We start from the raw sequence: 25000 nt of genomic DNA on the forward strand, positions 1-25000 counted from the left end.
GTTCGCCTTGCTTTTCTCATAAAGGTCTCGTTGTTCAACAACTGTTTTGAACGGGGATTGTTCAGATGACGGATCACCGCAAGATTCAGAAGCTCTTTGCTGCTGTGTGAAGAAAGCAGGAAAAAAAGTACAGAAAACGTCTAATGTGAAGGTTACGTGGTCTAAAATAGTCCAAACGTGATTCTTCAAGCAGCAGATTAGTATGGATGTTGTATTTATATTATCACAGTTAATAAAAGAGGGCCTAGGTTATGTAGCTTGGAGTGCTAATGCCATTATAAAACTGTAAGGCAATTACTCTGTTAGCTCTAGCCTGAGGTAATGAATGCATTCAGAAGCATAGGGCCATTAGATGAAGGTACTTCAAAGAGCACAGAAAGAGAGATTCATTTAAATACATGGGTAATTGCTTGACATGAACACATTTGTAATATTTTCTCCTTGTGGATTACACAAAGAATTGGAAGAGAATGGGCTTATGCTCATTTTGGGGAGAAAAGAAAAGAATCCAAAGCAATCAGCTTAATAATAAAACAATATTGAGTTTCCGCTTTTAATTTCATAATGAATCTAATTTGTTACAGAAGCAAGAAATTGAGTGTGATATAATGTGATATCCAGTCTATTTGTCCATTACTGCCAGAGGGCACAAAACGGTATTATAAATTGTCTTTTTTATATTATGAATAGAAAATTGTTTTATAACAAGATCTTAAAAAGGAGGGTGAATTCCAAAGTCTCTGTTCACTTAACGCGATGCCCGCAAACCAATCTCCTTTCTCATCACTTGACTGCTCACACTTATTACTTTCATATTCACCCTGGACTTTGCATTGAATTTTTATATCTGCACCCCTCCCACAGGGTCAGACTGTCATCTACGATGTTGTCTTAGAATTACGAGGTAAACTTCAATCAGAGGCAGCTTCCCCCCTTTTTTTCTCTGTGTAGCAACAATATTAGCGTGCATCCCTTGCTATCCATGAGCACTCCCATATTGGCTTTCTGTCTCCTTACAATTACCACGTGTCTTACTGGTCCCAGGGAGGAGGCTGGTGGAAATCAATAGCGCAGTAATATTATCAACTGGAGGGTGAAGTCATTGGGGGGGGTGGGGTGGGGGGATGGTGGGGGAGGAGGGAGAGATGGGGGGGATGCAGGGGGTATGGGGGGGCTTGGTGTCGATTTGCCTTTCTGCTAATGCACACTGCACATCCACCAAGCCTCATCTCCTTTTTATAGAGTCTCCCCACCTCACCTGGAACCCTGTAATGGCTGCTCTCTATATGCTGTTCTCTGTTCTCATTCCAAATGTACATGCCAGCCTCGGCCCGCCAGCTCCAGCCCGCCGCGGGCTGTTTTATTGGGAATGTGCTTTTGACCCCGAGAGCCGACCCTCAGATGGCAAGCTTAACAATGACGAATCACTTGGTGGGATCATTTACATGCCCCCTGAACCCCATATTTGGGTCCATTAGAGAGCAAATCAAATATTTATGTTGTTTATTGGAAGTGCAGGGTTTCATCTCACTCTGTGATTGTTTCATGCAAAGGCTGGGAGACCTTGCTATATTAAGTGTACGCGCACCCAGGAAAACTAATCTTGGGCTCAGTGTCAAAATCTGTCCCGCAGCCAAAGGCGCTTTGTATTCGCAGGAAGAAGTAATGCCCCGCTGTAATAAACCTATGTTTAACATTATTGCTCTTCGTATTTGTATGTTATGTTGTAGATTTGGCAAAGACACTCCGACTTACAAAATTGAGAGTTCAGCGAGATAGGGCCGCGATGTCCAAAGAGACTCCGAAAGTGTTATTGTGATATTGGAGGTGAATGCACTTTCCCATTTGGTCAGCGTTTACAGTTAAAATTAGAGCCACATTTCATGTCCAGGTGGTGGTTACTGTCTCCTTGGGGACTGCGTCTAATTGAAACACTTCATATTGTGTACCAGGGACTGGCTGTGATGTCGTATTTCTTCACATTGACTTGGTCAAACGTCTATAGGTAACCCCACGGTCTGCTCTTTATTAAATTGTCCGTTGGATGTTAATGATATTGCTGTGTTGCATGCTGGGGTTTAATAGATAAGGTCTTTAAAGGTTTTACGGTATTATTAAAATTCTGAGGTGGTCACCACTTTACTACATGCCAAGGGACTTTGAACAAACTAATCAGTCATAATATTACAATTGACGCATCTGGCATGCCAGTCACTGAAATGAGGACTACTGTAGCAGGGTGGCAATTAGTGAAAGCACAGATAGATGTTATCAATAGGAAATGGAAGGAGTAAGAGGATCAAAGAGCTTCTGATAAAGAAAAAGGAATCTGTGGCTCAGTTTTCGTCCTAAGGTTCATCAATATAGCATGCCTTCTATGTGCCAGTACCACACCAAATGTGTTTCAAACGGACTCCTTCACTGGTGTTGAAAAGGAAAGAAAACACTAAGAGAGCCAAATGCATAATAACATGCAGTCTTTGTCTATTAGCCACACTAAGACCAGAGGGTTTACGGCACAGGGTTCTGTAAACAAAAGATTAAACCAAATCGAGCTGTGGAAAATGAAAGGAAAACATGAGTGGGGTAATGAGGGTGCAGACGACGACTCTGACCAGATTACCATCTCCACAGACTACTGGAGAGGAAAACGTCTGATTGAGCTATTTTACCACACAGAGAGTTTACGCCTGTCTCCTCGCACAAAACCAATACCATTACCACCACACTGGTTGGGGGGTTGCGAAGCTGGTTAGGGTCACAGTATTTTCCTTGGGCGTTCATGTGCTTTGCTTTATTTCTCACATTCAAAGTGTTTGAACTCTTGTTCTGACTGCTGTGTGTCACAGGGGTGGATGTTCTTTTGTCACAGGTTGGATAGCAAGTATACAATTTGGTGCCATTTTGTTTTGTTTCTATAAAGTGAAATCAATTAATTGAACTCTGAGAGAGAAAAACAATGGGCCCAAATAGACCCGTAGGGGTTCATTCTATCTCTCAGAGTTATCACTGAGGATTTTGTAGTGTATGGAGATTAGGCACGGTACTGACCTTCGGTAACCTCTCAGGATCGCCTGGGTGCCTGGGTATGACCTTCTGCAGCCTCTGGAAGCCATAGTCGATGGTGGGCTCGTTCAGGGCTGAAAGCAGAGGAAGAAATATTCAGTAACGTTTCATGACTAAAGCCTTGGATGCGCACCGAAAACAGCCTCTACAGGCTCACAACGTGACACAGCGCAAGGCTCTGTGAGCTTGTAGATCTGCTTGTAGACTGCTTGTAGATTGCTGCACGATGCTGTCACGCAACAAAGTATATCAAGCCCTTAATTTAGCCAGAGAGATGGGGGATAAAAAACTAATTGAGAAATCTGTTAGAGTTTACTGTACAAAAGTAATTTCCAGAATACCTAATTTCAAAGAAATCTCGGGGGTGAAACAATGTTTTATGAAACAGAAGCGGCTCAGGGAAGTGTGTGTGTGTGTGTGTGTGTGTGTGTGTGTGTGTGTGTGTGTGTGTGTGTGTGTGTGTGTGTGTGTGTGTGTGTGTGTGTGTGTGTGTGTGTGTGTGTGTGTGTGTGTGTGTGTGTGTGTGTGTGTGTGTGTGTGTGTGTTGGGGTGGGGTAGTGTGGGATTGGGGGGAGGGGGGCAGAAGCAAAATGACACGGGCTCCTCTGACACTTGTGTCACAGAGTGTTATTCCATTAACAGCCGTGATGACCTACATCAGTCTGAGAATCTTTCAGAGGGGGGCTCACCCCCTCCCTCTCTCTCTCTCTCACTCTCTCTCTCTCTTTTTATATATCTTCTCCGGAATATTGACTACAGCAAACTACATCGCGGTGGTCTTTTAATCTAACAGAGCTTTAATAATCTGTGAAAGGCTGTCCGTGCATTGATCTACAGTAAGTTGCTGTCATTTCACCCCAGTTTCCCCCCCCCCCCCTCCCCCCGCAACCCGAACCGCGCCCGCAACGTTGGGGCCCGTTGAAATACGGCGATGGATCCCGAGGAGCCATTAATCTCTCCCACCCCTCAAATAGTAATCTGGGGCACGGAGGCATATTGGGCGATGAATCAGAGCCACAAAGTAAATGAATCATAACCCAGACTTTGGGTGAGAGCAGGGGCGTTTTATGTCTGACAGTCCTAATGGGTAATTGAAGGCTTCCCTTACAGCCCCGCCAAGAGTCTAAACAATCATGTGTACACCCGTAGACAGGGACGGGGAAACAGGCAGGGGAGGGCATGGGGGAGAGAAAGAGAAAAGGAGGGGAGGAGAGCAGTGGTAAAGGGGGGGGGGGAGACGACGACTTAATAGAGAACATCACTTCTCAATGTAGATATCATTTTCAGGAGAGTAACTCCGCTGAGTGGAGGCGCTTCATAAATCAATGGCTTTCTGTGGAGACTAATAAGAGCTGCCTGCCTCTATTCATTGTTCAGCCTGTAATTTGGGCCATCACTCATTACTCAGCATGTAATTTCGGCATTAACACCACACAGCTCGCTGAACCTGCAGAACGCCACAGAAGCGCGTGGGCGAGAGGGGCAGGCCAACGCCAAACACACACAGCGAGGCAGTGCAGTGGAGTGCGGTGCAGGGCTGTGGGCGCCGCGGCAGGTGCGGCGAGGGGGAAAGGAGTGATGTGCACATCTGTGTAACTTTCTCACTCACAACGCTTTCTTCTACTTTCGCTTGTATAAATGCATGCAGCAAATCTCCACGCGCACACACACACACACGCGCGCGCAGCGCAACATGCTGTCACATGGTCAAAAATGCAGTACTTGTGCAAAAAAGGCCGAAATACAGTAATTGCTAGCTCAAGCATGATCAAGTGGAGCAATTACGTGTCCAAGCGTGGACAATGCAGGGTACTAATCAATAGTAAGGATCTAGCTTGCTCGTACAGTGATACGTGTATCACCTCCCCACATACACACACCTCAATAAACCCCACGCCACAACAACATACACCCCTGGAAATCTGATTTGACATGTCATCATGCATGCCAAAACGACATGGGTCGGCTTTGGGAACACAGGGGAACACCGTCTTCTCCTTAATAAAGGATTGATCAGCAGTATTGATTGTACATGACAAGACTGTAGCCAGGAGTTTGCCCTCTTTCTTTTGTTATTTCCACCCCCTTTCTTATCTATGCACTGTGGCAGTCCTGTGTGCACGTACACATGCACACGGACACACCCGTGTGTTTTTTTTTTTGGTTCTGTGTGTGTGTGTGTGTGTGTGTATACGGTGGTAGCCCTGCCAGACCCCGCTGCTCAGTGTGATGTAAATTGTATATGTGTAAAAAGCACTCCATAATCAGGCCATCCATCATCAGAGGCTGTCAGTGGGCTCTCTCAGGGTGATACATCACGCTCTCCTGTCCTCTGCTTCAGCTGGGGCCTGCACAACCCGCCAGGCATGCTGGGAACACAGCCGGAGAGACGTACAGTACAGGACGAGACCGCGAGGTTGGATAAGGTGTACTTTTTTATGTTGCCTTTCCAATGATAACGATGCCCTGTACTGTACATATATATATATATATATATATTTATATATATATTTATATTCAGCATTCTACACTTGTAAGAAATGTGATATGGAGGACATAGGAAAGTTGCGATTGGCTTCTTGGACTTTGTGTGCGTAATACAGTTGTTTTATTTTTCTATACAGTTCAGTATGTGACAAGAAGTTTATAATAAAGTGTCTACACGCATGCAGGGCTATTGACCGTACACAGCAAAATCCTGACTGTCAATTTAACAATGAAAGTATAACCTTTCAGAGTAAAATGTAACACTCAGGACATAATTAGTTATGCTATATCTGAAGCCTGATTTATACTTTGTCGTACACCACGAAAATGCGTGTTGTGTGCTTGTAGATCTGCCATTTTCGGTGTGTGACACCATCGTACGACGGAGTATAAATGAACCATATGTCTCATGTTTTTTTTTTTCGGTGGGGGATTTGCGAGTCCGCGTGGCGGCCATGATCTACGCGTGCCGACGTGTCGCCATCTCATCTATCATGGAAATGATCTTTGTAACAACCCCGGCGTAATGAAATTGGTGACACAGACCGCCATCTGCTATTGATTTCATGCAAATGCTTTTGACAGCTGATGGAGACTTGCATTAGTGCTAAACGGTGCTGTCAGTTGATGAGTTGACAGTTCTGTAGTCGTAGCATGTACGCTGGCGCGGACAGACACAGACCACGTCAATAATCCTATAAGAGTCGCTGATGATATATACTGAGCACTTGTATTCGTTCGGGACAATAAATGTGCAATGTGCGTTACAGTATTTATCACATTAAGGAGATGAATATTCTCTAAGCAATACTGCCGTGTTTTTTTTTAAAGCATACTGTATTATCCTTTCTCTCTTTTGCTCTTGTTTTTCCATGGGTCATTTAAACAACCACTTCTTTTATAGCACATTACACCACCCACACACGCTTCACGTACTGCAACCCTTACACACCCTTTCACTTTACTTCCAGCCTCTTGGACTCCTGATGACCCTTTGTCTTTTCTGCAACATTCACAGTCCAGACTTCACTCTCTCTCTCCCTCCCAAAGATATAACGGAGCTAATTTAGCTCTGAGCTCCGTGATGCCCTTGTATGACTCCACACACACGCCAAAATTAGTCTGGCGCTCCTCGTCCCTCCAAACACAATGCTGTGGAGGTGGAGGTGGTGGTGGTGGTGGGCGGTTGTACACCCTCCTGCCTATGAGGTGTTCTCAGCCGCTGTGAGGAAACATGAAACCCTCAGCACACAACCCATAAATCCTGCTCTGGGTGGGGAGTCTAGCCGAGGGGAGGAGGGACTGAGGAGGGTAGAGGGAGGAGGTGTGTTGGTGGGGTGGTGGGGCGATCCAACCGGGAGAGAGAGAGAGGGGGGGGGCTTGTTGTGTGGGGGGGGGGGTTTCGCTGGCACGTTCCAGTCACGCCCGCTTCCCGGCCCGCGGCCAATCAATACCACTTTCCTGTTTTAGAGGCGGGTAATTATGAGGTGGAGAGATTGTGTGACCTCTCACCCCTGCTGCATTACTCGCCTGATATTAAGATAAATTGCCTGATTTTGGGTAAACATATGCTGCAATTCAAACTGTCAGCACTGGTTTGCTCAGGGATAATTTGTATTGATCTCCTGGCTTCTTCCCCATTTTGCTTACTGACCTCATGGATAATTAGAGAAAAAGAGACACGGGGAGGTAAAGGCAGGTTCTGCATTTGAATACTCTGCTGGGGAGATGAAGAGAGAGAGAGAGAGAGAGAGAGAGAGGGGGAGGGAGGCAGAATGAATGATAAGGACTAATAGAATTTTCATTTTCTCTCATCTTCTGTTCAACTTCAGACACGTTGGCCGTTTGTTCAATTACACCACTTAAATCTCTTTTCTCGTCTTCTCCCTGCTTGAGTTATTTGTAAAGAAATATAATTGTTCACAAATTATGGTAGTTTCCATGGTTTCATTCGGTGCTCATTAGAATTTAACCAAAGCAATAACACAACAAAGTGACTGTGAAGATGTTTCAATTTAAACGGCCGACGGTTGAAGGGTAAAAAAAATTACTGTCAAATCTGAATCACGTGAACACGCTAAGTGAGTTCTCCGCCGAAGGGCTGAAGGTTAGGAAGCAAACTTTTGTATGAATATTTCAGTAATTTCTTCACTTTGGAGAATGAACGCTCATGTTTCAAGAATATGAAGAAATGGAATGCATGACCTGGTGAGCAGCTGTGACCATATCGTTTCCCATTTCGAATAACACACACACACACACACACACACACACACACACACATGCAAACACACACGTTGCACAATGGCAAGGCTTCAGTGGAATTCCTCTGCATGGGATGTGCACTTCCCAATCTTATTTTGATGTAACGCGCTAATCACTTAAGCCCTATATATTTCGCCATATGACGAATAGCCGATTCGACGAATACTACCAGTTCACAGAGCATTGTGTGCTTGTAGAGCTGCTATTATTGCTATTTTCAGGTTGAAACGGCTTAATCTACTCTGTCATTTCTCCGTGCACTTAACACATTTTCTCCCACCAATTCCCCCTCCACCAACCCCCCCCCCCCAATCCCCAGCCACCCCACCCAAGCCACTTTGCTTAAAATGCAGAGTGGATGGCCTGAACATGGCGTCTGAACATGGTCTGCTGCCTCTTCCCCATGTTCTCCAGAAATAGGACATGAGTAACCGCTCTACAGGAACAGTGTAACATGGCCGTCGTTGGCAGATAGAAGTGCTTACATGGCAATACGCGGCTGTGCTTTGTGCGCCCTCGGTCTATGGAAGTGGATTGAACGTGACGTATTGACTTACAGTATCAGGGTATAAACATGGGGAAATGTTTTGAGCAAAGCAGTAAATTTAAGGGAAATTGTTCCTCGTTAAGTCTACGGGCTTGAATGGAAGCGTGCACAGCGCGCTAGCATTCCTGCCAGCCATTAAAGCTTATTACGATAACTCTATCTTTCCAGGAGATAAAAACCTAGCCTTGTTGCCATTTGCCAGCTATTACTTTCGCTAATTATACTTAACTGCTTCGAGCTTATCTCCACTCCTCCTACACCATTGAGCAGTTTTTTTTCCTTCCCCCTTAACACAAATTAGAGGTGGAGTGGGAGTTGGAAAAAGGGGGAGACAGATAAACAGCAGACAGACAGAAGTTCATTCAAGTGTTATTGCATTTTGTAACTCGTCAAAAGCGGTCCAGCTGGAGCCTTGTAGGCACCTGCAGCCTGTTAGACAGATGAAGGTCGCAATAGCATCACCACAACAAATGACCTCATCTGACTGGTTTGTAGTTTTGGCCAGTTCAGCGGAGACAGTGGGAGAAAGGAATAAAGCCAATGTCATCCCAGGGTTACTAGAGGTGGTCAAACTTTTAATACACGTTCAGATGGTATTCAGGTATTCAGAAGTCATGTTGCACCAGATTTGATGTTTTTTCCGAGAGTAGAAAACACACATGCAGAGGCAGGACACCGCCTTCAAAAAATCCAAACCAAGCCAAATTGGAATGTTCACAGCAAACCCACGCAAAGCACACCTTAACTGTTTTAACACTGACCATATCATCTCCATCCACAGCAGCCAGTTAGCACTGAGTGATTCCATCTCCAGCAGTCTTGAGATGAACAGGAAATTAAAATTTCAAAGATCTGCAGTTAAGATAAATCAATGGAGACAGATCAATGTTCATTGAAATTTCATGAACTTTGAGCCAATACAGATGAAAAAAAAAAAAACCTAGACAGTTACAGTCTGCTGCAGATATTGCTCCTGCAACAGATAAAATGTAATTAACACGGTTAAAAGGGGGAGCTATGTCACAGATCGCACATCCATACTTTCAAAACCTCCTCCTCATCATGGCAGTGTTATTAGAAAATGGGAGAAGACACCTGTTCAATCCCTTTCTTGACATCTAAAGTAAGTGCGCCACTTCTCTGAGGACACCGCTGGACTTTCACACATTACCGTCCAACAGAAATCAAATGGGTTCCCTTCACAGCTGATTGCGGGCGCAAATTAATATTGTAAAATGAAGATCAATACATGGACGGGGCATGGATCGATGACGGCTAAATTACGGCCGCGTTTTCCCCCTCATTCAAGATGAGTTGTGTTTTCCTCTCAAAGTCAATACCGCGCGGCCTCCCTCATTCATTTCTCAATAAACTTGCCGATGAATTTCAATCAAAATGTGCTGGGGGTGGAGAGGGGGGGGTGAGGGAGGGGTGGAGTTCTTTTAAAGCCCGTTGGGTGTGGAACATACTGAAAATGGGGCAAGAAGGGGAGGGAGGGATAGAGGGAGGAGGGGAGAGATCCTCGTCTATCAAGTGCGCCCTCCCACCCTCCCCCGTTTCTCTTTCCTTTGGCAGAGGACTGATGCTGTGACTTCGTAAGGACAATCCATTTAAAGAACCATTAGAAGACAGACATCTAACGATACTGTGGGACAAAAAGTGGGTCCAATTAAAATCGAATCAATGAATACCATCCTTATAGCAAAAAAAAAGGGGGAAAAACACACACACTCCTACTTTCATTTTTCTCTTAAAAGATACCAACGGTATATTTCACACAGAGATGTAACGGATAAAAGACGTGCTCAAGTGTGAGTGCTTATTTCAATCAATTTCCCGGCGCTGGATTTCACAGGTCACTTGCTGATAACACGCTGTGGAATAATGCCACAGTGTGCTTGCCAAAGCCCACCTGACAAGCCGGCTGACAGTGGGGGAGTTAGAGCGCGTGTCACGTCAGCCTCTCTAATTGGACACAAGGACCTTCCTCCCCGGAACCTTGTCGCGATCCACACAAGCACACAAGGCCTTCAAACTGAGCCCGTCTAACTCACCCGACGACTGTCTCCTTCACTCCCGCGGAGGAAGTGCTAAATACCAGAGTCGTAATGAGACAGGCAGGTACGGAGAGCTTGGATAACATGCTAGACTTCAGCACGTGCTGAAGAAACAGTTGAGCCGACTGGTTATGACCTACTTAACTGTGGTGAAGACAGTTATAAAGTGCCTATTTCATCCATACTTGTCGGAGTGGTTCTCACAGCAGGGTGCAGTATGAGAAAAGAAGGAAGAAAAAGAAATAAGGGCTAGTCAATTGAGAGGCGTTCCCGCATTACATCTCCAGGATTTCAAATTGTACGTGCCGGTCTTTGAACATTATACAGCTACACTTGGTGTGCATCTTCAAATCCTCCTTTATGGATGATCTGTTTACATAACTCCCTGAATGCCTTTGATTATAGCATATCTTTTTGCTGTATGGTCACACCCCGTCACCGACGAGCAAGCGCCGACGTACCAAACCCAACCCTGCAGGACAGGAAATGAAGAGGAAGCTCTCCATCAGATCAGCCCTCCCCCTTATCCGGGACTTCAAAGTGCCCCATGCCAGGCGGGACGGGGGTGCACAGGGATAGGACCCTACTGCATCTGATGTGCCTCGATAAAGACGTCAATGTTTGTTTACAGGACTCTCCCCCCCCCCCCCCCCTTTATTGTTCATTTAGTCAAGAGGCTGCATACTGTAAAAAAAATCTTCTTTCTAAGAGTGGAACAGGAAATGTGTTTAATTTTGGATTTGAGGCCTGGATATATCACTATTTATATCTCTGCTTTGCTGTCTAGAGGACGGCGGACATTTTTTTATAAGTCTGGGTCAAAACCTACTGTTCATCTATCCATCCATCTTCCTCCGCTTATCCGGAGTTGGGTCGACTCCGGACTCCAGTGCTGTTCATCCATTATCTGTATAACATATATAAACTATCGATTAAATACTTTCTTTTTCTTTTTTATATTAGCAATGTAAGAGCTACAGTAGTAGATAAAGTTTCGGTATATAAAAAAAAGGTCCTGCTCCTGCACTATTAAGATCTTCCTTTTCCATCCTTTACAGCACCTGACATTTCTTGATCTCCACCAGTATTGAGTGAAGCACATATGACCCTTTTGTCCTTATGTTGATGAATGGCTGCCTCATACCCATTTTGTCAGATTTTGGTGCAGTGGAGTCGATAGCGTCACCTTGACGGGAAAAGTTTGCGATCCATCAGCCCTCAAGGCTGTCTGGCCTCAACTAAGGCCTGGCAAGAGACGACTCACTGTATGGGGCACCGGCTCCATCCAAAACCCTTCACCGTATGCTGTGATTCTACGAGGTCGAACGGATGGCTCTTGTTATACTACCGCTTTACAGAGGAGGGCGGAAAAGAAAAAAAAATCACTTGACTTGTACTAATAGCCGAGAAGCAATGCTGGTCACCAAAGGTCTGAAGACGAAGCACCCTGTCAGTGCCCAGCTTGGGAAATTAGCAAATAATGTTCCCTTCCCTCTGACAAATGTGTGACAGCTCGCCTTCGCCAATCATTCTCTCCTAACGTTATGATGCATGTCCTGGATCCCCACCAGAGGATACGGGCGTAGTTTACTGACCCTCAATTTACCCGTGACAAATGGGGTCCCAGTAAATGTGCGTTTTCTGGGGCGCGGAAGGGGTTCATTTTAAGCAATCCTGGTTATATGGATGTCACTGATTAGGATAAATAGTGTCTGAGTGTGTTAGGACCGCTAGCAGAACCATATTACCAAGGGCCTGCATCACTGCCCCAGGAGGCAGGTTCTCATGGAAACCTGGCCAAGATAGAGAACCAAAAGCTCTGATGCAATTAGGGGCTCAAATTGGATAAATTGGTCAGTCAAAGTTTTTATTTATGATTTACCCTTTCGTAAGGGTATGGTATATATGTGGTGAAAAGGTTAGAGTGCCACAAATGAGGTTGCAAATTGGGCCCTTTTCGTATATAGAATATACACTGTATATTGTACACATGACACACGCACACACACACGCACGCACACGCGCACGCATGCACGCACACACACACACACACACACACACACACACACACACACACACACACACACACACACACACACACACACACACACACACACACACACACACACACACACACACATACACACACACACACATGCATTCATACATACTGTACATACATATATAATACACACACAAACACACACACACACACACACACACATATCTATATGATCAAACAAGCACGTACACTATGCGGTGCTTAATAAAGTGTGAAGTATTGACCTGGGAACAGCAAGGCCTTTCTCCTTTTGATTTTCTACAACCTTGCTGACAGTTGGTTCTACCAGCTGTCCTGACCAATGGATAACCAATACATGGATTAGGCTGAGGACAAGCCAGCTCCCAGGGACAACACTTTGTTAGAAGATAGAAAAGGTACAGGGCTGCATCACTAAATAGCTACTGTACCATGTCATTCTTAAAATAAAGAAAGAGCGAGAGAGAGAGAAAAGAAGTGCCAATTAAAGAATATATGTGTGTATGTGTAAAGTATAGTCTGCTGAAGTTTTATATAGCGCCTATGTGTGTCTCATTAGTGTTTCAAACATTCAATGCAGTCAATGCCTACAGGATTATTTGATGTATACTACTGGGCGCTCGCTCCTGAGAATGGATTGTGAGTTTTGGAGGTGTTCCAGGGTACTAACCCGAGTGAGGACGTGTCCCTCCGCTGTTCCAATTGACTGCAGTCTCCTCTATGTTGACTCTTAGTAATTTGTGATAATTTCTTAAATTGAGCAAGTTAAATCTCCACAATTAGGGTGGTGGGGCGAGAAGAGTCAACATGAAAATAAAAAGGGTCTTAAAAGGCACTCCTCTCCAGGCATGTTGAAAAGTCACGCTTGGCTTTGATAAATAAACCTTTGATATGCACATGGTGCTCTCGCTCTCCTACACGACACCAGAACGCTTTCTGGAGGGCATGTCACTCAATGGCGGTCCTTGGCATAGGCGATACAGGCAGGGGCGCCTAGGGCAACCTCTCATTAGGGGGAACAGCATCCTCCTCACCCCTCGCTGCACACACTAGCTCATCCGCACCACACTTGTCCTCTGTCCCAAATTATACTCCTGTGCTCAAGCACACACTTTTTTTCTTTTCTTTTCTTTTTTTCCAAAACACTCGGCCACACAATCAAAGGTCGAGGGAAGGGCACCAGGCAAAACCGAAAAGAAATACAGAAAGTTCGACCAAATGCATTCACTTCCTCCTGGCTGCATGCATACGCAGGTGCATGCATGTACTTTTAGTATGCAGATTAAAATGCAATATAGCTGCAGATTTCTTGAATTCCACTATGCTGATAGAACATTTGTTAATCATGAATATTTAATTATTTAAGAATTCCAGCAGCTTTGAGACATGACCTCTGTTGATTGACATGTGGAACATCATAGAGATTATAATGCCAAAACAAAAGATAAACTTCATGTGTATTTTTCTGTGCAACACATTCTCCAGTGTTTGAGAGGTAAGCATTGGCTTACAGCCAGGACTGCACCTGTGTAATGCCATTGATTTGGTGAAATCTTTGAGGATGTATGTAGTTTGTAAAGAACATCTTAATTATCTCACCTTACTCTACTGATCAAAGATTTTGCTGGACCTTTTATGTGCTGCTGCTGCTGATGTTGCAGCTTGTCATTGTCGGCGCTATGCTGTGTATAGCCTACTAATTGGATTCATGCTATTGCTCTGTTGCTGTTGTATTGCATGGGCCCAAAGGCTGGGTGGTAACTAATCATGTGTAGTGACTCTGTTTTTGTCCATGTAGTTGAAGGCTGATGTGAATCAATGTCTGATACGTTGTGGCTGCTGTAGTAGGTTTTGAGTTGTGGCAGAATGGCTGTTGTATCGGTTCACATGATTGGCTGGGTGGCAATGGCAACAACTCCTGATGTGTGTTTTCGTCTTGGTCAATTCCTCTCCTTTTCTCACAGAAGTGAAGGGTAACCACTTAACCACTTAAACCGTGTATTCTTCATTGACCGTTATCCCCGGGAAAGTTCAGCTCGGAAGCAGATTTGAATGGGAAACACAAATGACACCTTCATTTGTGTTTCCCATTCAAATCTGCTGCCGAGCCAATCGAACGAAGCTATGGGGAAATGAATTGGAACAGGAAATGGATATGGAAACCCAGGACTACAGTATTGCACAGAGTCTGTTATGATATGCCCCGAATAGGGATGCTAGGGTTTAAGCCCTAAAAGCCCCAAAATGTTCAAAATCTCTTTTTAATTTTTAAATCTCTGGATATTTTATGATATGTCCCAAATAGGGACGCCAGGGTTAAAGTGGTTAAGGCCTTGTCCTCATTCATGATCATTTGCAATTTATTTTATGTTTTGCATAGGAGTGCAGAGGAGCTCTGACATAACACGGTGTGTGGGCTTCTATGGGTCTTTCAGATTTGGTCTAATTTCTCTGTTCCTATTAACTTGTGCCCTACAAGCGGCTCAGTCGCTGATGATGTGTGTATGTGATACTATATTTAGCACTGAGCATGGCAGTGGCATATTATTCGAAAATGGTGTGTGTGTGTGTGTGTGGGGTGGGGGGGCTACTCTACAATTAAAGTAGCCCAAGGGCCCATGGCTTCAAACATTCAACCCTGGCCATCAGGTGCACAATTCAGAAAACAAGAAACACAACAAGAGGAGATGCAAACTAAAGATACCAAATGTATTATGTCTTCGTGAAAGTTTTTAGACCATTTTGGGCCGATAAAAGTAAATAAGTAGCTAAGACGGGAAGAGCTAATTAGCTAGCACGTAGCTCAATGTCTGCTTGCCACTCGGTTGAAATACCCTAAGGGGTAATTCAGACTGCTGCGATTTTTCTCGCTTAATTTATGCGAAAATAGCCGATCTACAAGCTACAAGATCGTCTCACGGATGCAACACGTTGTGAGCTTGTAAATCGGCTAAATCACGTCACGAATCTTTGGTCTGACATAGGCTTAAGGCAACAAAATTGCCAGCACCGCCACAATGTCACTACATGCCCTTTCTGGCTCATCCAATTTGCCATTTTAACTGGAGGACATTTCTAATCTATTTCATTACCCGTGACGTAGAATGTTTGTTCAGAGTCCTTTAATACAGAAGGACAGCAGTTCCATGGTTTGAAATGAGCTGTTTCATTCTTAAATACATGATCCAATCTCTTTTGCATTCACAGCGAGCGCCATCAGCCTGGCTTACATTTTACTGTCTGAGAGAGGTAGCTAATATCCTATCACCTAGCAATTACTGTACATATGGAATCAGTGGTAGCTAATTCTGTCGTTAAGCGTTCCGAGCTCACTAACGGCCTCATTCTCTCAAGTGACGACCCCTTGTACAATCAGGGCGAGCCACACAGGGAATAGCAGCGCGGAGGAGCCGGACCTGTCTATTGGTGACTTTCTCTTTTAATTCACCGCACTAATCAATTGTACCACCATTGCCTCCCGGGGTAATTGTATCTTCATACTAACTGGAAGAGAGTAGGAGCCCATGGAAGACGGAGAGAAGAATGGGGGAAAAAATCAACAGGGATAGAAGGAAGGGGACACGTTTCCCCAGTAAAACCTGATGGTAATCATCCCAATCCGCTTAGCCTGTGTGACTAATGGGGTCTGTTCTTAAGGGACCAGGCACTTTCACCGGGGTGCTATAGAAGCCATTAATGTCTTAACTTATACACCTTCCCAGGGCTTTGCGCTAACACATGTACACACAGACGCACACATGTGAGTCTCTCGCGCGCACACACATGCACGTACATACACTTATAACGCAGCACACTACACTCTTGTTTCATTATCCTGGTGCCTTGTTGGCCTCTGCTCTGCTCCTGCTAGGGAGGTTAAACGCAGGAGAGCCGGGCCAGACTGCACGGTTGGAGGGGAAGGGGACGGATGGCTGTGATGGGGGGGGTGGAAGGGGGGGGGGGGGGGGGGTAGTTGGGAGGGACTTGATGAGAAACAGCTGCCCCCAGGATGGAGGCGTCTGGTTAGGGGTTCAGGGAGGGGGGGGGGGGGGGGGGGGGGCATGGGGGGGAGCTCAAGGCCAGTGCTGCGTTGGAGGCCTGTGGGGGCTCGGGGGGGCGGGAGTGCTTTGACGCTGCCCTTGTCTCATTCTGCCCATCAGAGTTGGAGCAGACAGAGGCTTCCAGGTCAGACGGGCTGTGACCTCGCGACCTCTGCCTGCTCACCAATGATGACAGATAAGACCACCACTTCCTTCTGTTAGCCAAGATAATCAGACCCCTTACTTATAGTGTGACACACGTCTCTCACACACACACACACACACACACACACACACACACACAGTGCTCACTTTCTCTGCGCCCGTTCTTCCTGATTCTCCCACACATTCACTTGAACTGGCGCATGCATACAAACACGCACACCAAGTTTAATATACACGATCCTCCCATTCCAATCTGATTTATATAAAAATGAAACCACTCTGTGCCTTATGAAATCCACAAATTAACAGAAAAAGCTGTCTATCTCATAGGGGTGTGGGGGGGTAGATAAATAGAATTGGCAGAACGACTTATCCTGACAGCTTGAGTTTAACAGAGCTTGGCAGCCCCTGTATAATGGCAGGTCGGGGAGGGATCAGGTTGCACTGGTAGAAGCCCCTCCACCAAACACATTTTAGCTAGCCGTGCAGATCTCACACGTTTGACATTCCAACAAGCAGGGCCCTGGTTAGCTGGTTATTAGCAACTGGATGCTCGGCACTGAGGGCGCCATCCAGGTAGAGAGGAAAGAGGGATGGACAGACAGACGGCCAGAGCAAGAGAGGAGAGGAGGAGAAGAAGTGGAGAGAGCCAGAGGTCTGCGGAGGATAGACAGAGACAAGGAAGAGATAGGGGGAGACAGAGATTTTGAACTCACCAGTGTATACGAATCTGCCAGGGGCACCTTTGCAGAACTGCTTGGACTTGTAGGACAGCGTGACCTCCACAACACCGGGGATGTGCCTTGGTGGGGTCTGGACGCGGATGGCGTGGGGGGTTATCAGCTTGATAAAGAGAGGGGAGCAAAGAAATAATCAGCCTCATTGTTATACCGAACTACGCTAGATCTAGGTGTGATAGATGTCACATCTGTGAAATAGAATGTATTTATTCATTTTGAAATAGATGCTTTTGTGACTAGAATTAGGTTTCAGTGAAAGCCTGATTGAAACAGTAATAAAGACAACATATTGCATCATCAACCTTATCCAAACAGCCAATCTCATTAAATGCAAGCCATCATACCTCGCTCCATACGAGCATGGTCCCGAACACGACTTGCAGGCCGTCAAAGAAGTTGTCTCCTATGATGATGACAGTGGCGCCTCCAGTGGTCCATCCCTCGCTGGGGCTGATGGCCTTGATGCACGGGGTGGCTGCTTATCCAAGACAAACAGAGAAGAGCAAATTCAGCACCTAGGCTTCCACAGTGGGGCCCACGTGTGTTTCCACACAGACATGGTACTGCATCACCTCTACGTGCCCACCCCCCTACTCCCCCCCCCCCTACCCCCATGTCTCTTTCACAAAGACATATCATGGAAATTACCTCTGGAAAAAAAATGATGGATTTGTCCTTTAAGGCATGAGAATCAAAATCATTTATCAGCGCGCTGGAGTGGTGTAGTTAAGCAGACCCTTCAAATGGTCCACTTCACAAAAGGCTAAACGCCGGGCTCGGCAGGAAAATGATTTGATGGAGCAAATTATGTGTCAGAGCAAATGTAGCTATCAGAATTGATTAAGCGTGGCTCTGTGTGTACAGTAAAAATTTCAAAGTTGAACACATCTTAAATGAGTCAAGAATACGGCCCGTCAAAGTGGAAATGACAAGCGAAAGCTTTGCTGGTTCATGTTATTTCATTACCTTTGTTCTGCATATGCAGTGCAGGCACATTGCTTAGAGTGTAGTTTCAGCTTTCATAACGTGAAATGCACTCATGAATTATTCAGATCCGAGACTTTTTTTCCCCCTCCTTTTTTGTGATCGATTCAATCCATTTCATATTGTTTATTACAATGCTTTTCATCTGGCAGGACTTCTGCAACATAACGGTTCCATTCATCAAGAGTCAGGGGGTTGTTATTATAATCTAATTTGAGTGATCTGGTGCCTCACGTTCACTGTCATTTGATGCATTACCTTAATATGGCGCTCAGCACAACACCGTGTTTACAACCGAAATAGCATGACAGCTAGCCATAAAATAGCAATATCAAATTTAATCTATTTCCATCAATATCTTTTAACACACTATGAATTGTGCGTGTTGTGTTTTTTTCCCCCCCTTCTCCTGCTCCTCAAAATGTGGCGGGCCGTTTCAGCAAGTTCCCTTTCTTTTACGCGCACAGTTCTAAACCTCTATTATCCCTTCCATCCAGTAAGTAAATCACAGGCGGCCATTGTTGTATGGATCACCTCAGACAAGACATCTCCCTTTGTTTGCCTTGCTGTTGGGTCTGTTCGGGTCATGTTTGCTCTCTCTCTCCCTGCCCATAAAGTGCACACACACACGTTGGTACTACAGGGAATCTGACTTTAACAGGCGCTGTTGACTTCATGCTAATCGCCTCGTACAGATTTTCATTTGTGCGGCCTGGAGGAGTGACATTTGCTTTCCTTAATTGCGAAGCGGAGCGTCTGAAAGAGGACCAACCCTCCATGGGCATGCTGGGCCGCCTCTAAGGGCCTGACCTTCATCAGTGTGGACGATTATGGCAAATAATTCACCCTTCAAAATTACTGTAAACAAATTGACTTTGGGGATGAGAGCGAGAGAGAGAGCGAGAGAGGGAGGAGGAGACTAGAATAGGGGGCCTGGTGCTGATGGTGACTGTTGGGGGGCAGCTGCAGCCTACCACAGACACGCGTGTGCATGCGTGCGTGCACACACACACACACACACACAGAGTGCAGACGCACCACCTCGGAAATCCCAAAGCCCCCCTCCCACACACAAAAAGGACCCATGGAGAGGCAGTGACGGCGGCCCTAAGCCGTCCACCCTTCTGCCTGAAAAATTTGCATATGTCTCAATGCACAGACAGAGAGGGGACCATGTGCTGAATGGGGACCGTGGCGAAGTGGATTACACAGTCAGTGCAGCGATCTGATGATAGACACGCACAATGCCCCCCTCAGCAGATGATAGGCATCACAGGGAGTGGACACATGAGGCTGGCAGGAGTGTGTGTGTGTGTGTGTGTGTGTGGGGGGGGGGGGGGTGGGTGTGTGTGTTTGTGCGTCCGCGTGTTGCATCACCAAGTCACGACAAACTTTGGGCCAGAAGTTATTTTTTTTTTATCTCATTTCAAATTTTATAAAATTTGACAAAATAGTTATATATATGTTTTTCTTTTAGCATAGTTTTGTTGTGAAAAAAGCAGCAGGCGGCAGCTGTTCTGTGACCAGCCTCCACCCCACTTCCCCCTTGTTAAGGTTAGCAGCGGAAGACGTCAAAACCGATCCGAGATCTGAGCGGAGGAGGTCCCCGGCTCTGCTATTGAGATGCTCAAACAGGTCTGATGTGGCCCCGCGAAGCTGTCCTTTGTTCTGCCTGCTGAAATGTGTTGTAATTGTGCTGTGGGATGTCCAGATGGTCGGCTGATAGTGCAGCTGATGGGATTATACCTTTTACCTCTCCCTGAGCCATCTGTTCCCTTTGACTCTCACTCACTCGCTCCCTCTCTCTCTCTCTCTCTCTCTCTCTCTCTCTCTCTCTCTCTCTCTCTCTCTCTCTCTCTCTCTCTGACTCTCTGACTCTCACTCTCTCCTTTCTCTCTTCCTTCTTCTGTCTCTCTCTCTCTCTCACTCACTCTCTCTCTCTCTCTCTCTCTCTCTCTCTCTCTCTCTCTCTCTCTCTCTCTCTCTCGCTCTATCTCTCCCTCTCTCCCTCTTAGGCCCAGCAGTCTGGATTCACTTGTCTTTATTGCATAAAGCCTAACAGCATTACAGCCACTTGGCATGCAAATGAGGCAAGAGCTGCAGGCTCTGTGTTGAGTCTCCTATATTGTCTAGGGCTCTATAATGGCGGAACAGAGCTGAGGAACGTGTGGTTTGTGTACGTGTGTGTGTGTGTGTGTGTGTGTGTTTGTTTTGTAGGGAGAGGGGGATTCTGTGTGTGTGTGTGTGTGTGTGTGTGTGTGTGTGTGTGTGTGTGTGTGTGTGTGTGTGTGTGTGTGTGTGTGTGTGTGTGTGCGTGTGCGCGCGCGGGTGGGTGGGTGGGTGTGTGTGTGTGTGTGTGTGTGTGGTGGGGGGCGCTGTATATAAAAGACCAGGCTATTTGTGAGCATGTTTATGCACCTTTGAGCCTGAATCCATACATGTTTGAGTGACAGGCCGCTGCAGAGCACATTGGTGTCTGAATGTATAATGTGCTTGTTGTGTGACAGTACACACAAGCAAAACAAAAATGCCACATGGTGGGATTCAGCCTGTCACGCTGTGGGGCCTATCCCCACTTTGGGCCAACAGGGGGCAGCACCTCTTGATCAATGCACGGCACTCGGCACCACCACAGTAGTATTGAGATGCGCTGAGAGCATGGATACCTTCTCCACACACACACACACACACACACACACACACACACACACACACACACACACACACACACACAGCAACTCAGCCAGCCACATATCTGAGGCTTCTCACCCAGTGAACTCGCAGGGAAGAATGTGTTGCTAATTTAAAGCACGCTGTCTGTCTGCCAGGGCTGTGTCAGAGTGCTATGGAGGACATGGATAGGATTGCTTTTTATGACAGAGTATCCTGTTCTCGTGTGTCACATCTATGAGCGTCTGCTGGAGGTGTCTCAAAACACAGTGAAGAGAGGTCTTAGCCCCGGCTAGCTCTGTTGATGCATTTTCACTTTGTTTGTGATGGAGACCGAACTCGCGCTGCAATACCCGGAGCATTACTTTAACTGTGGGACTAAAACAGACACTTTCAGACAGTCTCGGAGTTAAAGTAATGCTCCGAATTTTGCAGTGCAGGGAGGAGAGGGAATGGGGGTGGGGTTGGAGGAAAGTTGTCTCTGACTTATCGGAGCATACAAGGATGAGTAAAGGGGAGGTATATTAAACTTGTTAGAGAAAGACATGTTCAACTGGGCGGTTGACAATAGCTTTCTTGCGTGCTTTACAGGGAGTCACTCCAGTGCTTTGAAGAGTGTGGTGAAGAGGAGAAGAAATGGATAGGTTGAGGGGAGGGGGGGGGACCTGTAAAGAACACACACACACACACAACACAGGGCGGTCCCGTGGGACATGGGGAACATGGAGGCGAGGGCTCAACCTCTTTAATTGCTCTCCTCATTAAGAAACTGGTTGCTAGGCGATCCACACCTATCGTGTCATAAACGTGAGACACACAAACAGAACGTCAACGAACATAATGACTTTGGTGCTTGGGGCAGGACTTTAATTATTTGATTTTGTTCTCCAGTAGAGGAGTCATTAATAAAGACAAAAACAAATAGATTAGCTTTTTCCCCCACTAGGACCCGAGTGCACCAAGATATATTAATTGTCTAGTCCTTTTTTTTTATTAGCTGTTGTTGTATTAAACATTACATTTGCTTTTGGTGATAGAACCATTAATGCCCATTAATGTGTAGAGAAGGTTGTTTTAGTCAGTGGTGTACATAAACTGTTTGCCCAGCCATAATTGGCTCTTGAAATCTGAAGATAAGCAATTTGCACAATTGGCCCCTGCTCAGTTCTTTTTTTTTTCTCTTCCTGTAATCTTTCAGCTGCGTGTGCTCCCATCTGCGAGTGGAGGCCATCGGGGTCACAAGGTTATGTTTGGTGCGTTTTACTTTTTGGATTTCCCATGGTTTGGTGGTCCTGTTTCTCTCCATCTCTCTCTCTCTCTCTCTCTTTTTCTCTCTCTCTCAGCCAAGTAGGCAATCAGTCTATCATATGGAATCATTTGGAAGAAAAACAGTAAGTTCTGTTTTTCTCATACAGAGCACCCGCCAGCCACCCCCACCTTCAACCCCTCCCCCCCACCGCCCAACACCCACCCATCCTCCTGTTCCTGCATTCTCGCGGCTAAATCTGCAGAGCCCAACGACAGGAAACTGACCTCACGGCCAGATTCTTAAGCAATTTGATCACGTTCCACATAATAGTTTTTTTTTGTACGTGCAAATAAGATTGGAAGACTGGAAATAGTATAGCATTCTTTTTTGTTTTAATTGTGGCAAAGAGGTGCTATCACTGTCAAATGTGTGTGATAGCTATACAGTATGCCAAGCGATGCTATTTCCAGTCTAGACCAAATAATAAGCATGAGGGAGGCAAAAAGCAACTTAAGAAGAAAGTGCATGTGACGGAGGAACAAAAAGTTGTGTGGAACTAGGACCAGCTAGGTCTACCTACGGATGGGAGGATGAGGTGGAAAGGAGGAGAAAAAGGAGAGAGAAAAAAAGAGCGTAGCAAATCATAGGATGTAAAAATGTGCCTACCATGCTCCAGATAAGGAGGCGTACCTTCTGAAGGGTCGAGTCTGCGAGCCCTTCGCCCATGTTTGGAATTGTTGTGTACAAACATGTTGTCGGAGACGGCCAGGACGTGACCGTCCACATTGACGGTCGTCGATACGACAACCTGCAGAAAAAGTCAAAGTGCAACACGTGATTAAACAACTAGCAAGACGAAATGATGTATTTTTACACACTGTTTGTAATGAGAATGGTTACAAGATGCACATTTTAAGAAATTCTCTACAGCTATTGATTATCAGTCTTTGAAAGAAATGGATATTCTCTCTTTCAACCTGGCAAGGCTAACCTGGCATGCCTGTTTTCTTTCTCGAAAAAAGCAAATCTACAAGCTCACAACAGGTCTCATTGTGAGCTTGTACATCGGCTATTTTCTCAGCGAGGCGACATTGTACGATGAGGAATAAAATAGGGCTTAAGTAGTTAAACCGTATCACATGACAGCTGCCTCTGCGTTTATTGCGTTGTTGCATTTGGGGTGTCTTGCGCTTGTGTACAGCTAATTGACTTTTAAGTCTCTCGAATACCATTTCCGTTTGCCCCACTCTAACAACTGTCATCATAATTGAAGCTCAGAATTATTGATCAGCGTGTACATCTATTTGAGGACGGAAGGCCTCCCTTTTAAACTATTACTGGAATCATTAGCCTCTGAACCGTATGCTCTGGGCCATCACTCAGCAAACATTTTACTAGGATCGGATTCCAAACCACACTCCATATTTCATAATGCTTATTTTTGTTGTTGTTTTCTTTGACTACCACATCTCCAAACAGTGGAACCGCGTGTGAATGGCCAAAGTGTTCCTGGGCCGGAAACAGAGAGCCCCTCTCAGGTTCACTTCGCCGGTAAGTGACCTCGGTGTAGCGGTGGAATTTTGGGGGTGGGGGCTGGGTAGCTGGGAGTTGGGGACGGGGGGGGGCGGTGGGCTTTTTTTTTGGGGGGTTGGTTTGGGGAGGGTGGGTGGTGGGGGGGGGGAGAGGGGAAGGTGAAAGAGCTCCATTCTTGTGAGCAGGTTCAGAGCTGGGCCAAGCCGAGGATGATGGATTGGGCCCTCTCTGGCCCCCAGCTGGTTTTGGGGGGTAATAAGTGTAGTGGAAGGCATGCAGAATACACAACCTTGGCCAGAGAAACACCTACAGTGGAGCATCTGGGAAATCTATTTGGAAAAAAAAAAAAAACACTGCACTGGCCGTTGGCTCGGGGACAAGAGACGATCGACAAGAATCCACCTTTCCCTGCCAGAGCTAACAATAATGTGAAACCTGGCGTAAATCTGAAGCACAGCCATATCATCAGTGTCCATTTAATGCTCAGAGTGTAAAACTCTGTGCGTTCTTAGATTAGACATAATTATGCATTATATGTCTGTTGCTAGATGCTTTGACGCGAGCACCCGTCACGTCCTCGCATTTCTTTGTTGCACATAAAAGTTGGAGGGGTGGTTGTGGGGAGCCCTCTCTGTGGCTGTCATGGTGGTGGGGGGGTTGTGCTGTTTGGTGACATCAGGAGGGAGACCCGGTCTCGTGCTTTTCATGAAGGATGCCTGCTTGTGTGTCTATCACAGAGCGGGTGTTGGTAGTGAAGAACGCGCTCCCACAGTTTGCTGCTAGCAAGTGCATGTCGTTCACATGCACTACACTCTCTCTCTCTCTCTCTCTCTCTCTCTCTCTCTCTCTCTCTCTCTCTCTCACAGTGACTTACAGGACTAGTGAAAGTATCTGGGTGGGCTGGATGGACAGACCGATGGATGAATGGATAGATGTATGAATGGATAGATGGATAGATGAACACAGGAAAAGCAAGGATCAATACGTTCAATGCCAAACTGCTTGATGCGTTACACTGTAAAACCCTGAGCGTTCATTTAACTCAGAGAGTGCACAAATGGACCCATTTGGTACATTTGTATACTCTCTGAGTTACAAATGGATGAATTAACTCTGGGGATTTTACTGTGTATAATTGAGCGTTAAGAACTCACAG

At 45.9% G+C, this 25000-nt stretch overlaps 2 protein-coding genes across 12 annotated transcripts in view; one reads left to right on the forward strand and one right to left on the reverse strand.

The window, feature by feature from the left end:
- The window catches only part of LOC311059283 (methylated-DNA--protein-cysteine methyltransferase-like), a 113978-nt gene that overhangs the window by 38674 nt on the left and 50304 nt on the right, over positions 1-25000 (forward strand). The gene's annotated exons all lie outside the window — the stretch shown is intronic.
- Positions 1-25000, reverse strand: part of LOC311059281 (transcription factor COE3) — a 79118-nt gene that overhangs the window by 5673 nt on the left and 48445 nt on the right. For 5 of the 11 annotated variants that reach the window (XM_084077057.1, XM_084077049.1, XM_084077058.1 and 2 more), the window contains exons 8-11: positions 22978-23119; positions 17753-17886; positions 17385-17511; positions 3052-3140 (exon numbers count right to left, since the gene is read on the reverse strand). In XM_084077057.1, coding sequence (XP_083933183.1) covers positions 3052-3140; positions 17385-17511; positions 17753-17886; positions 22978-23119 — 492 coding nt within the window. The remainder of the gene's footprint in view (positions 1-3051; positions 3141-17384; positions 17512-17752; positions 17887-22977; positions 23120-25000) is intronic. The other 6 variants (XM_084077054.1, XM_084077056.1, XM_084077050.1 and 3 more) reach the window with 2 other exon arrangements.

Source organism: Gymnoscopelus microlampas (genome assembly GCF_963454915.1).
Source record: "Gymnoscopelus microlampas genome assembly, chromosome: 13".
Taxonomy (NCBI): domain Eukaryota; kingdom Metazoa; phylum Chordata; class Actinopteri; order Myctophiformes; family Myctophidae; genus Gymnoscopelus; species Gymnoscopelus microlampas.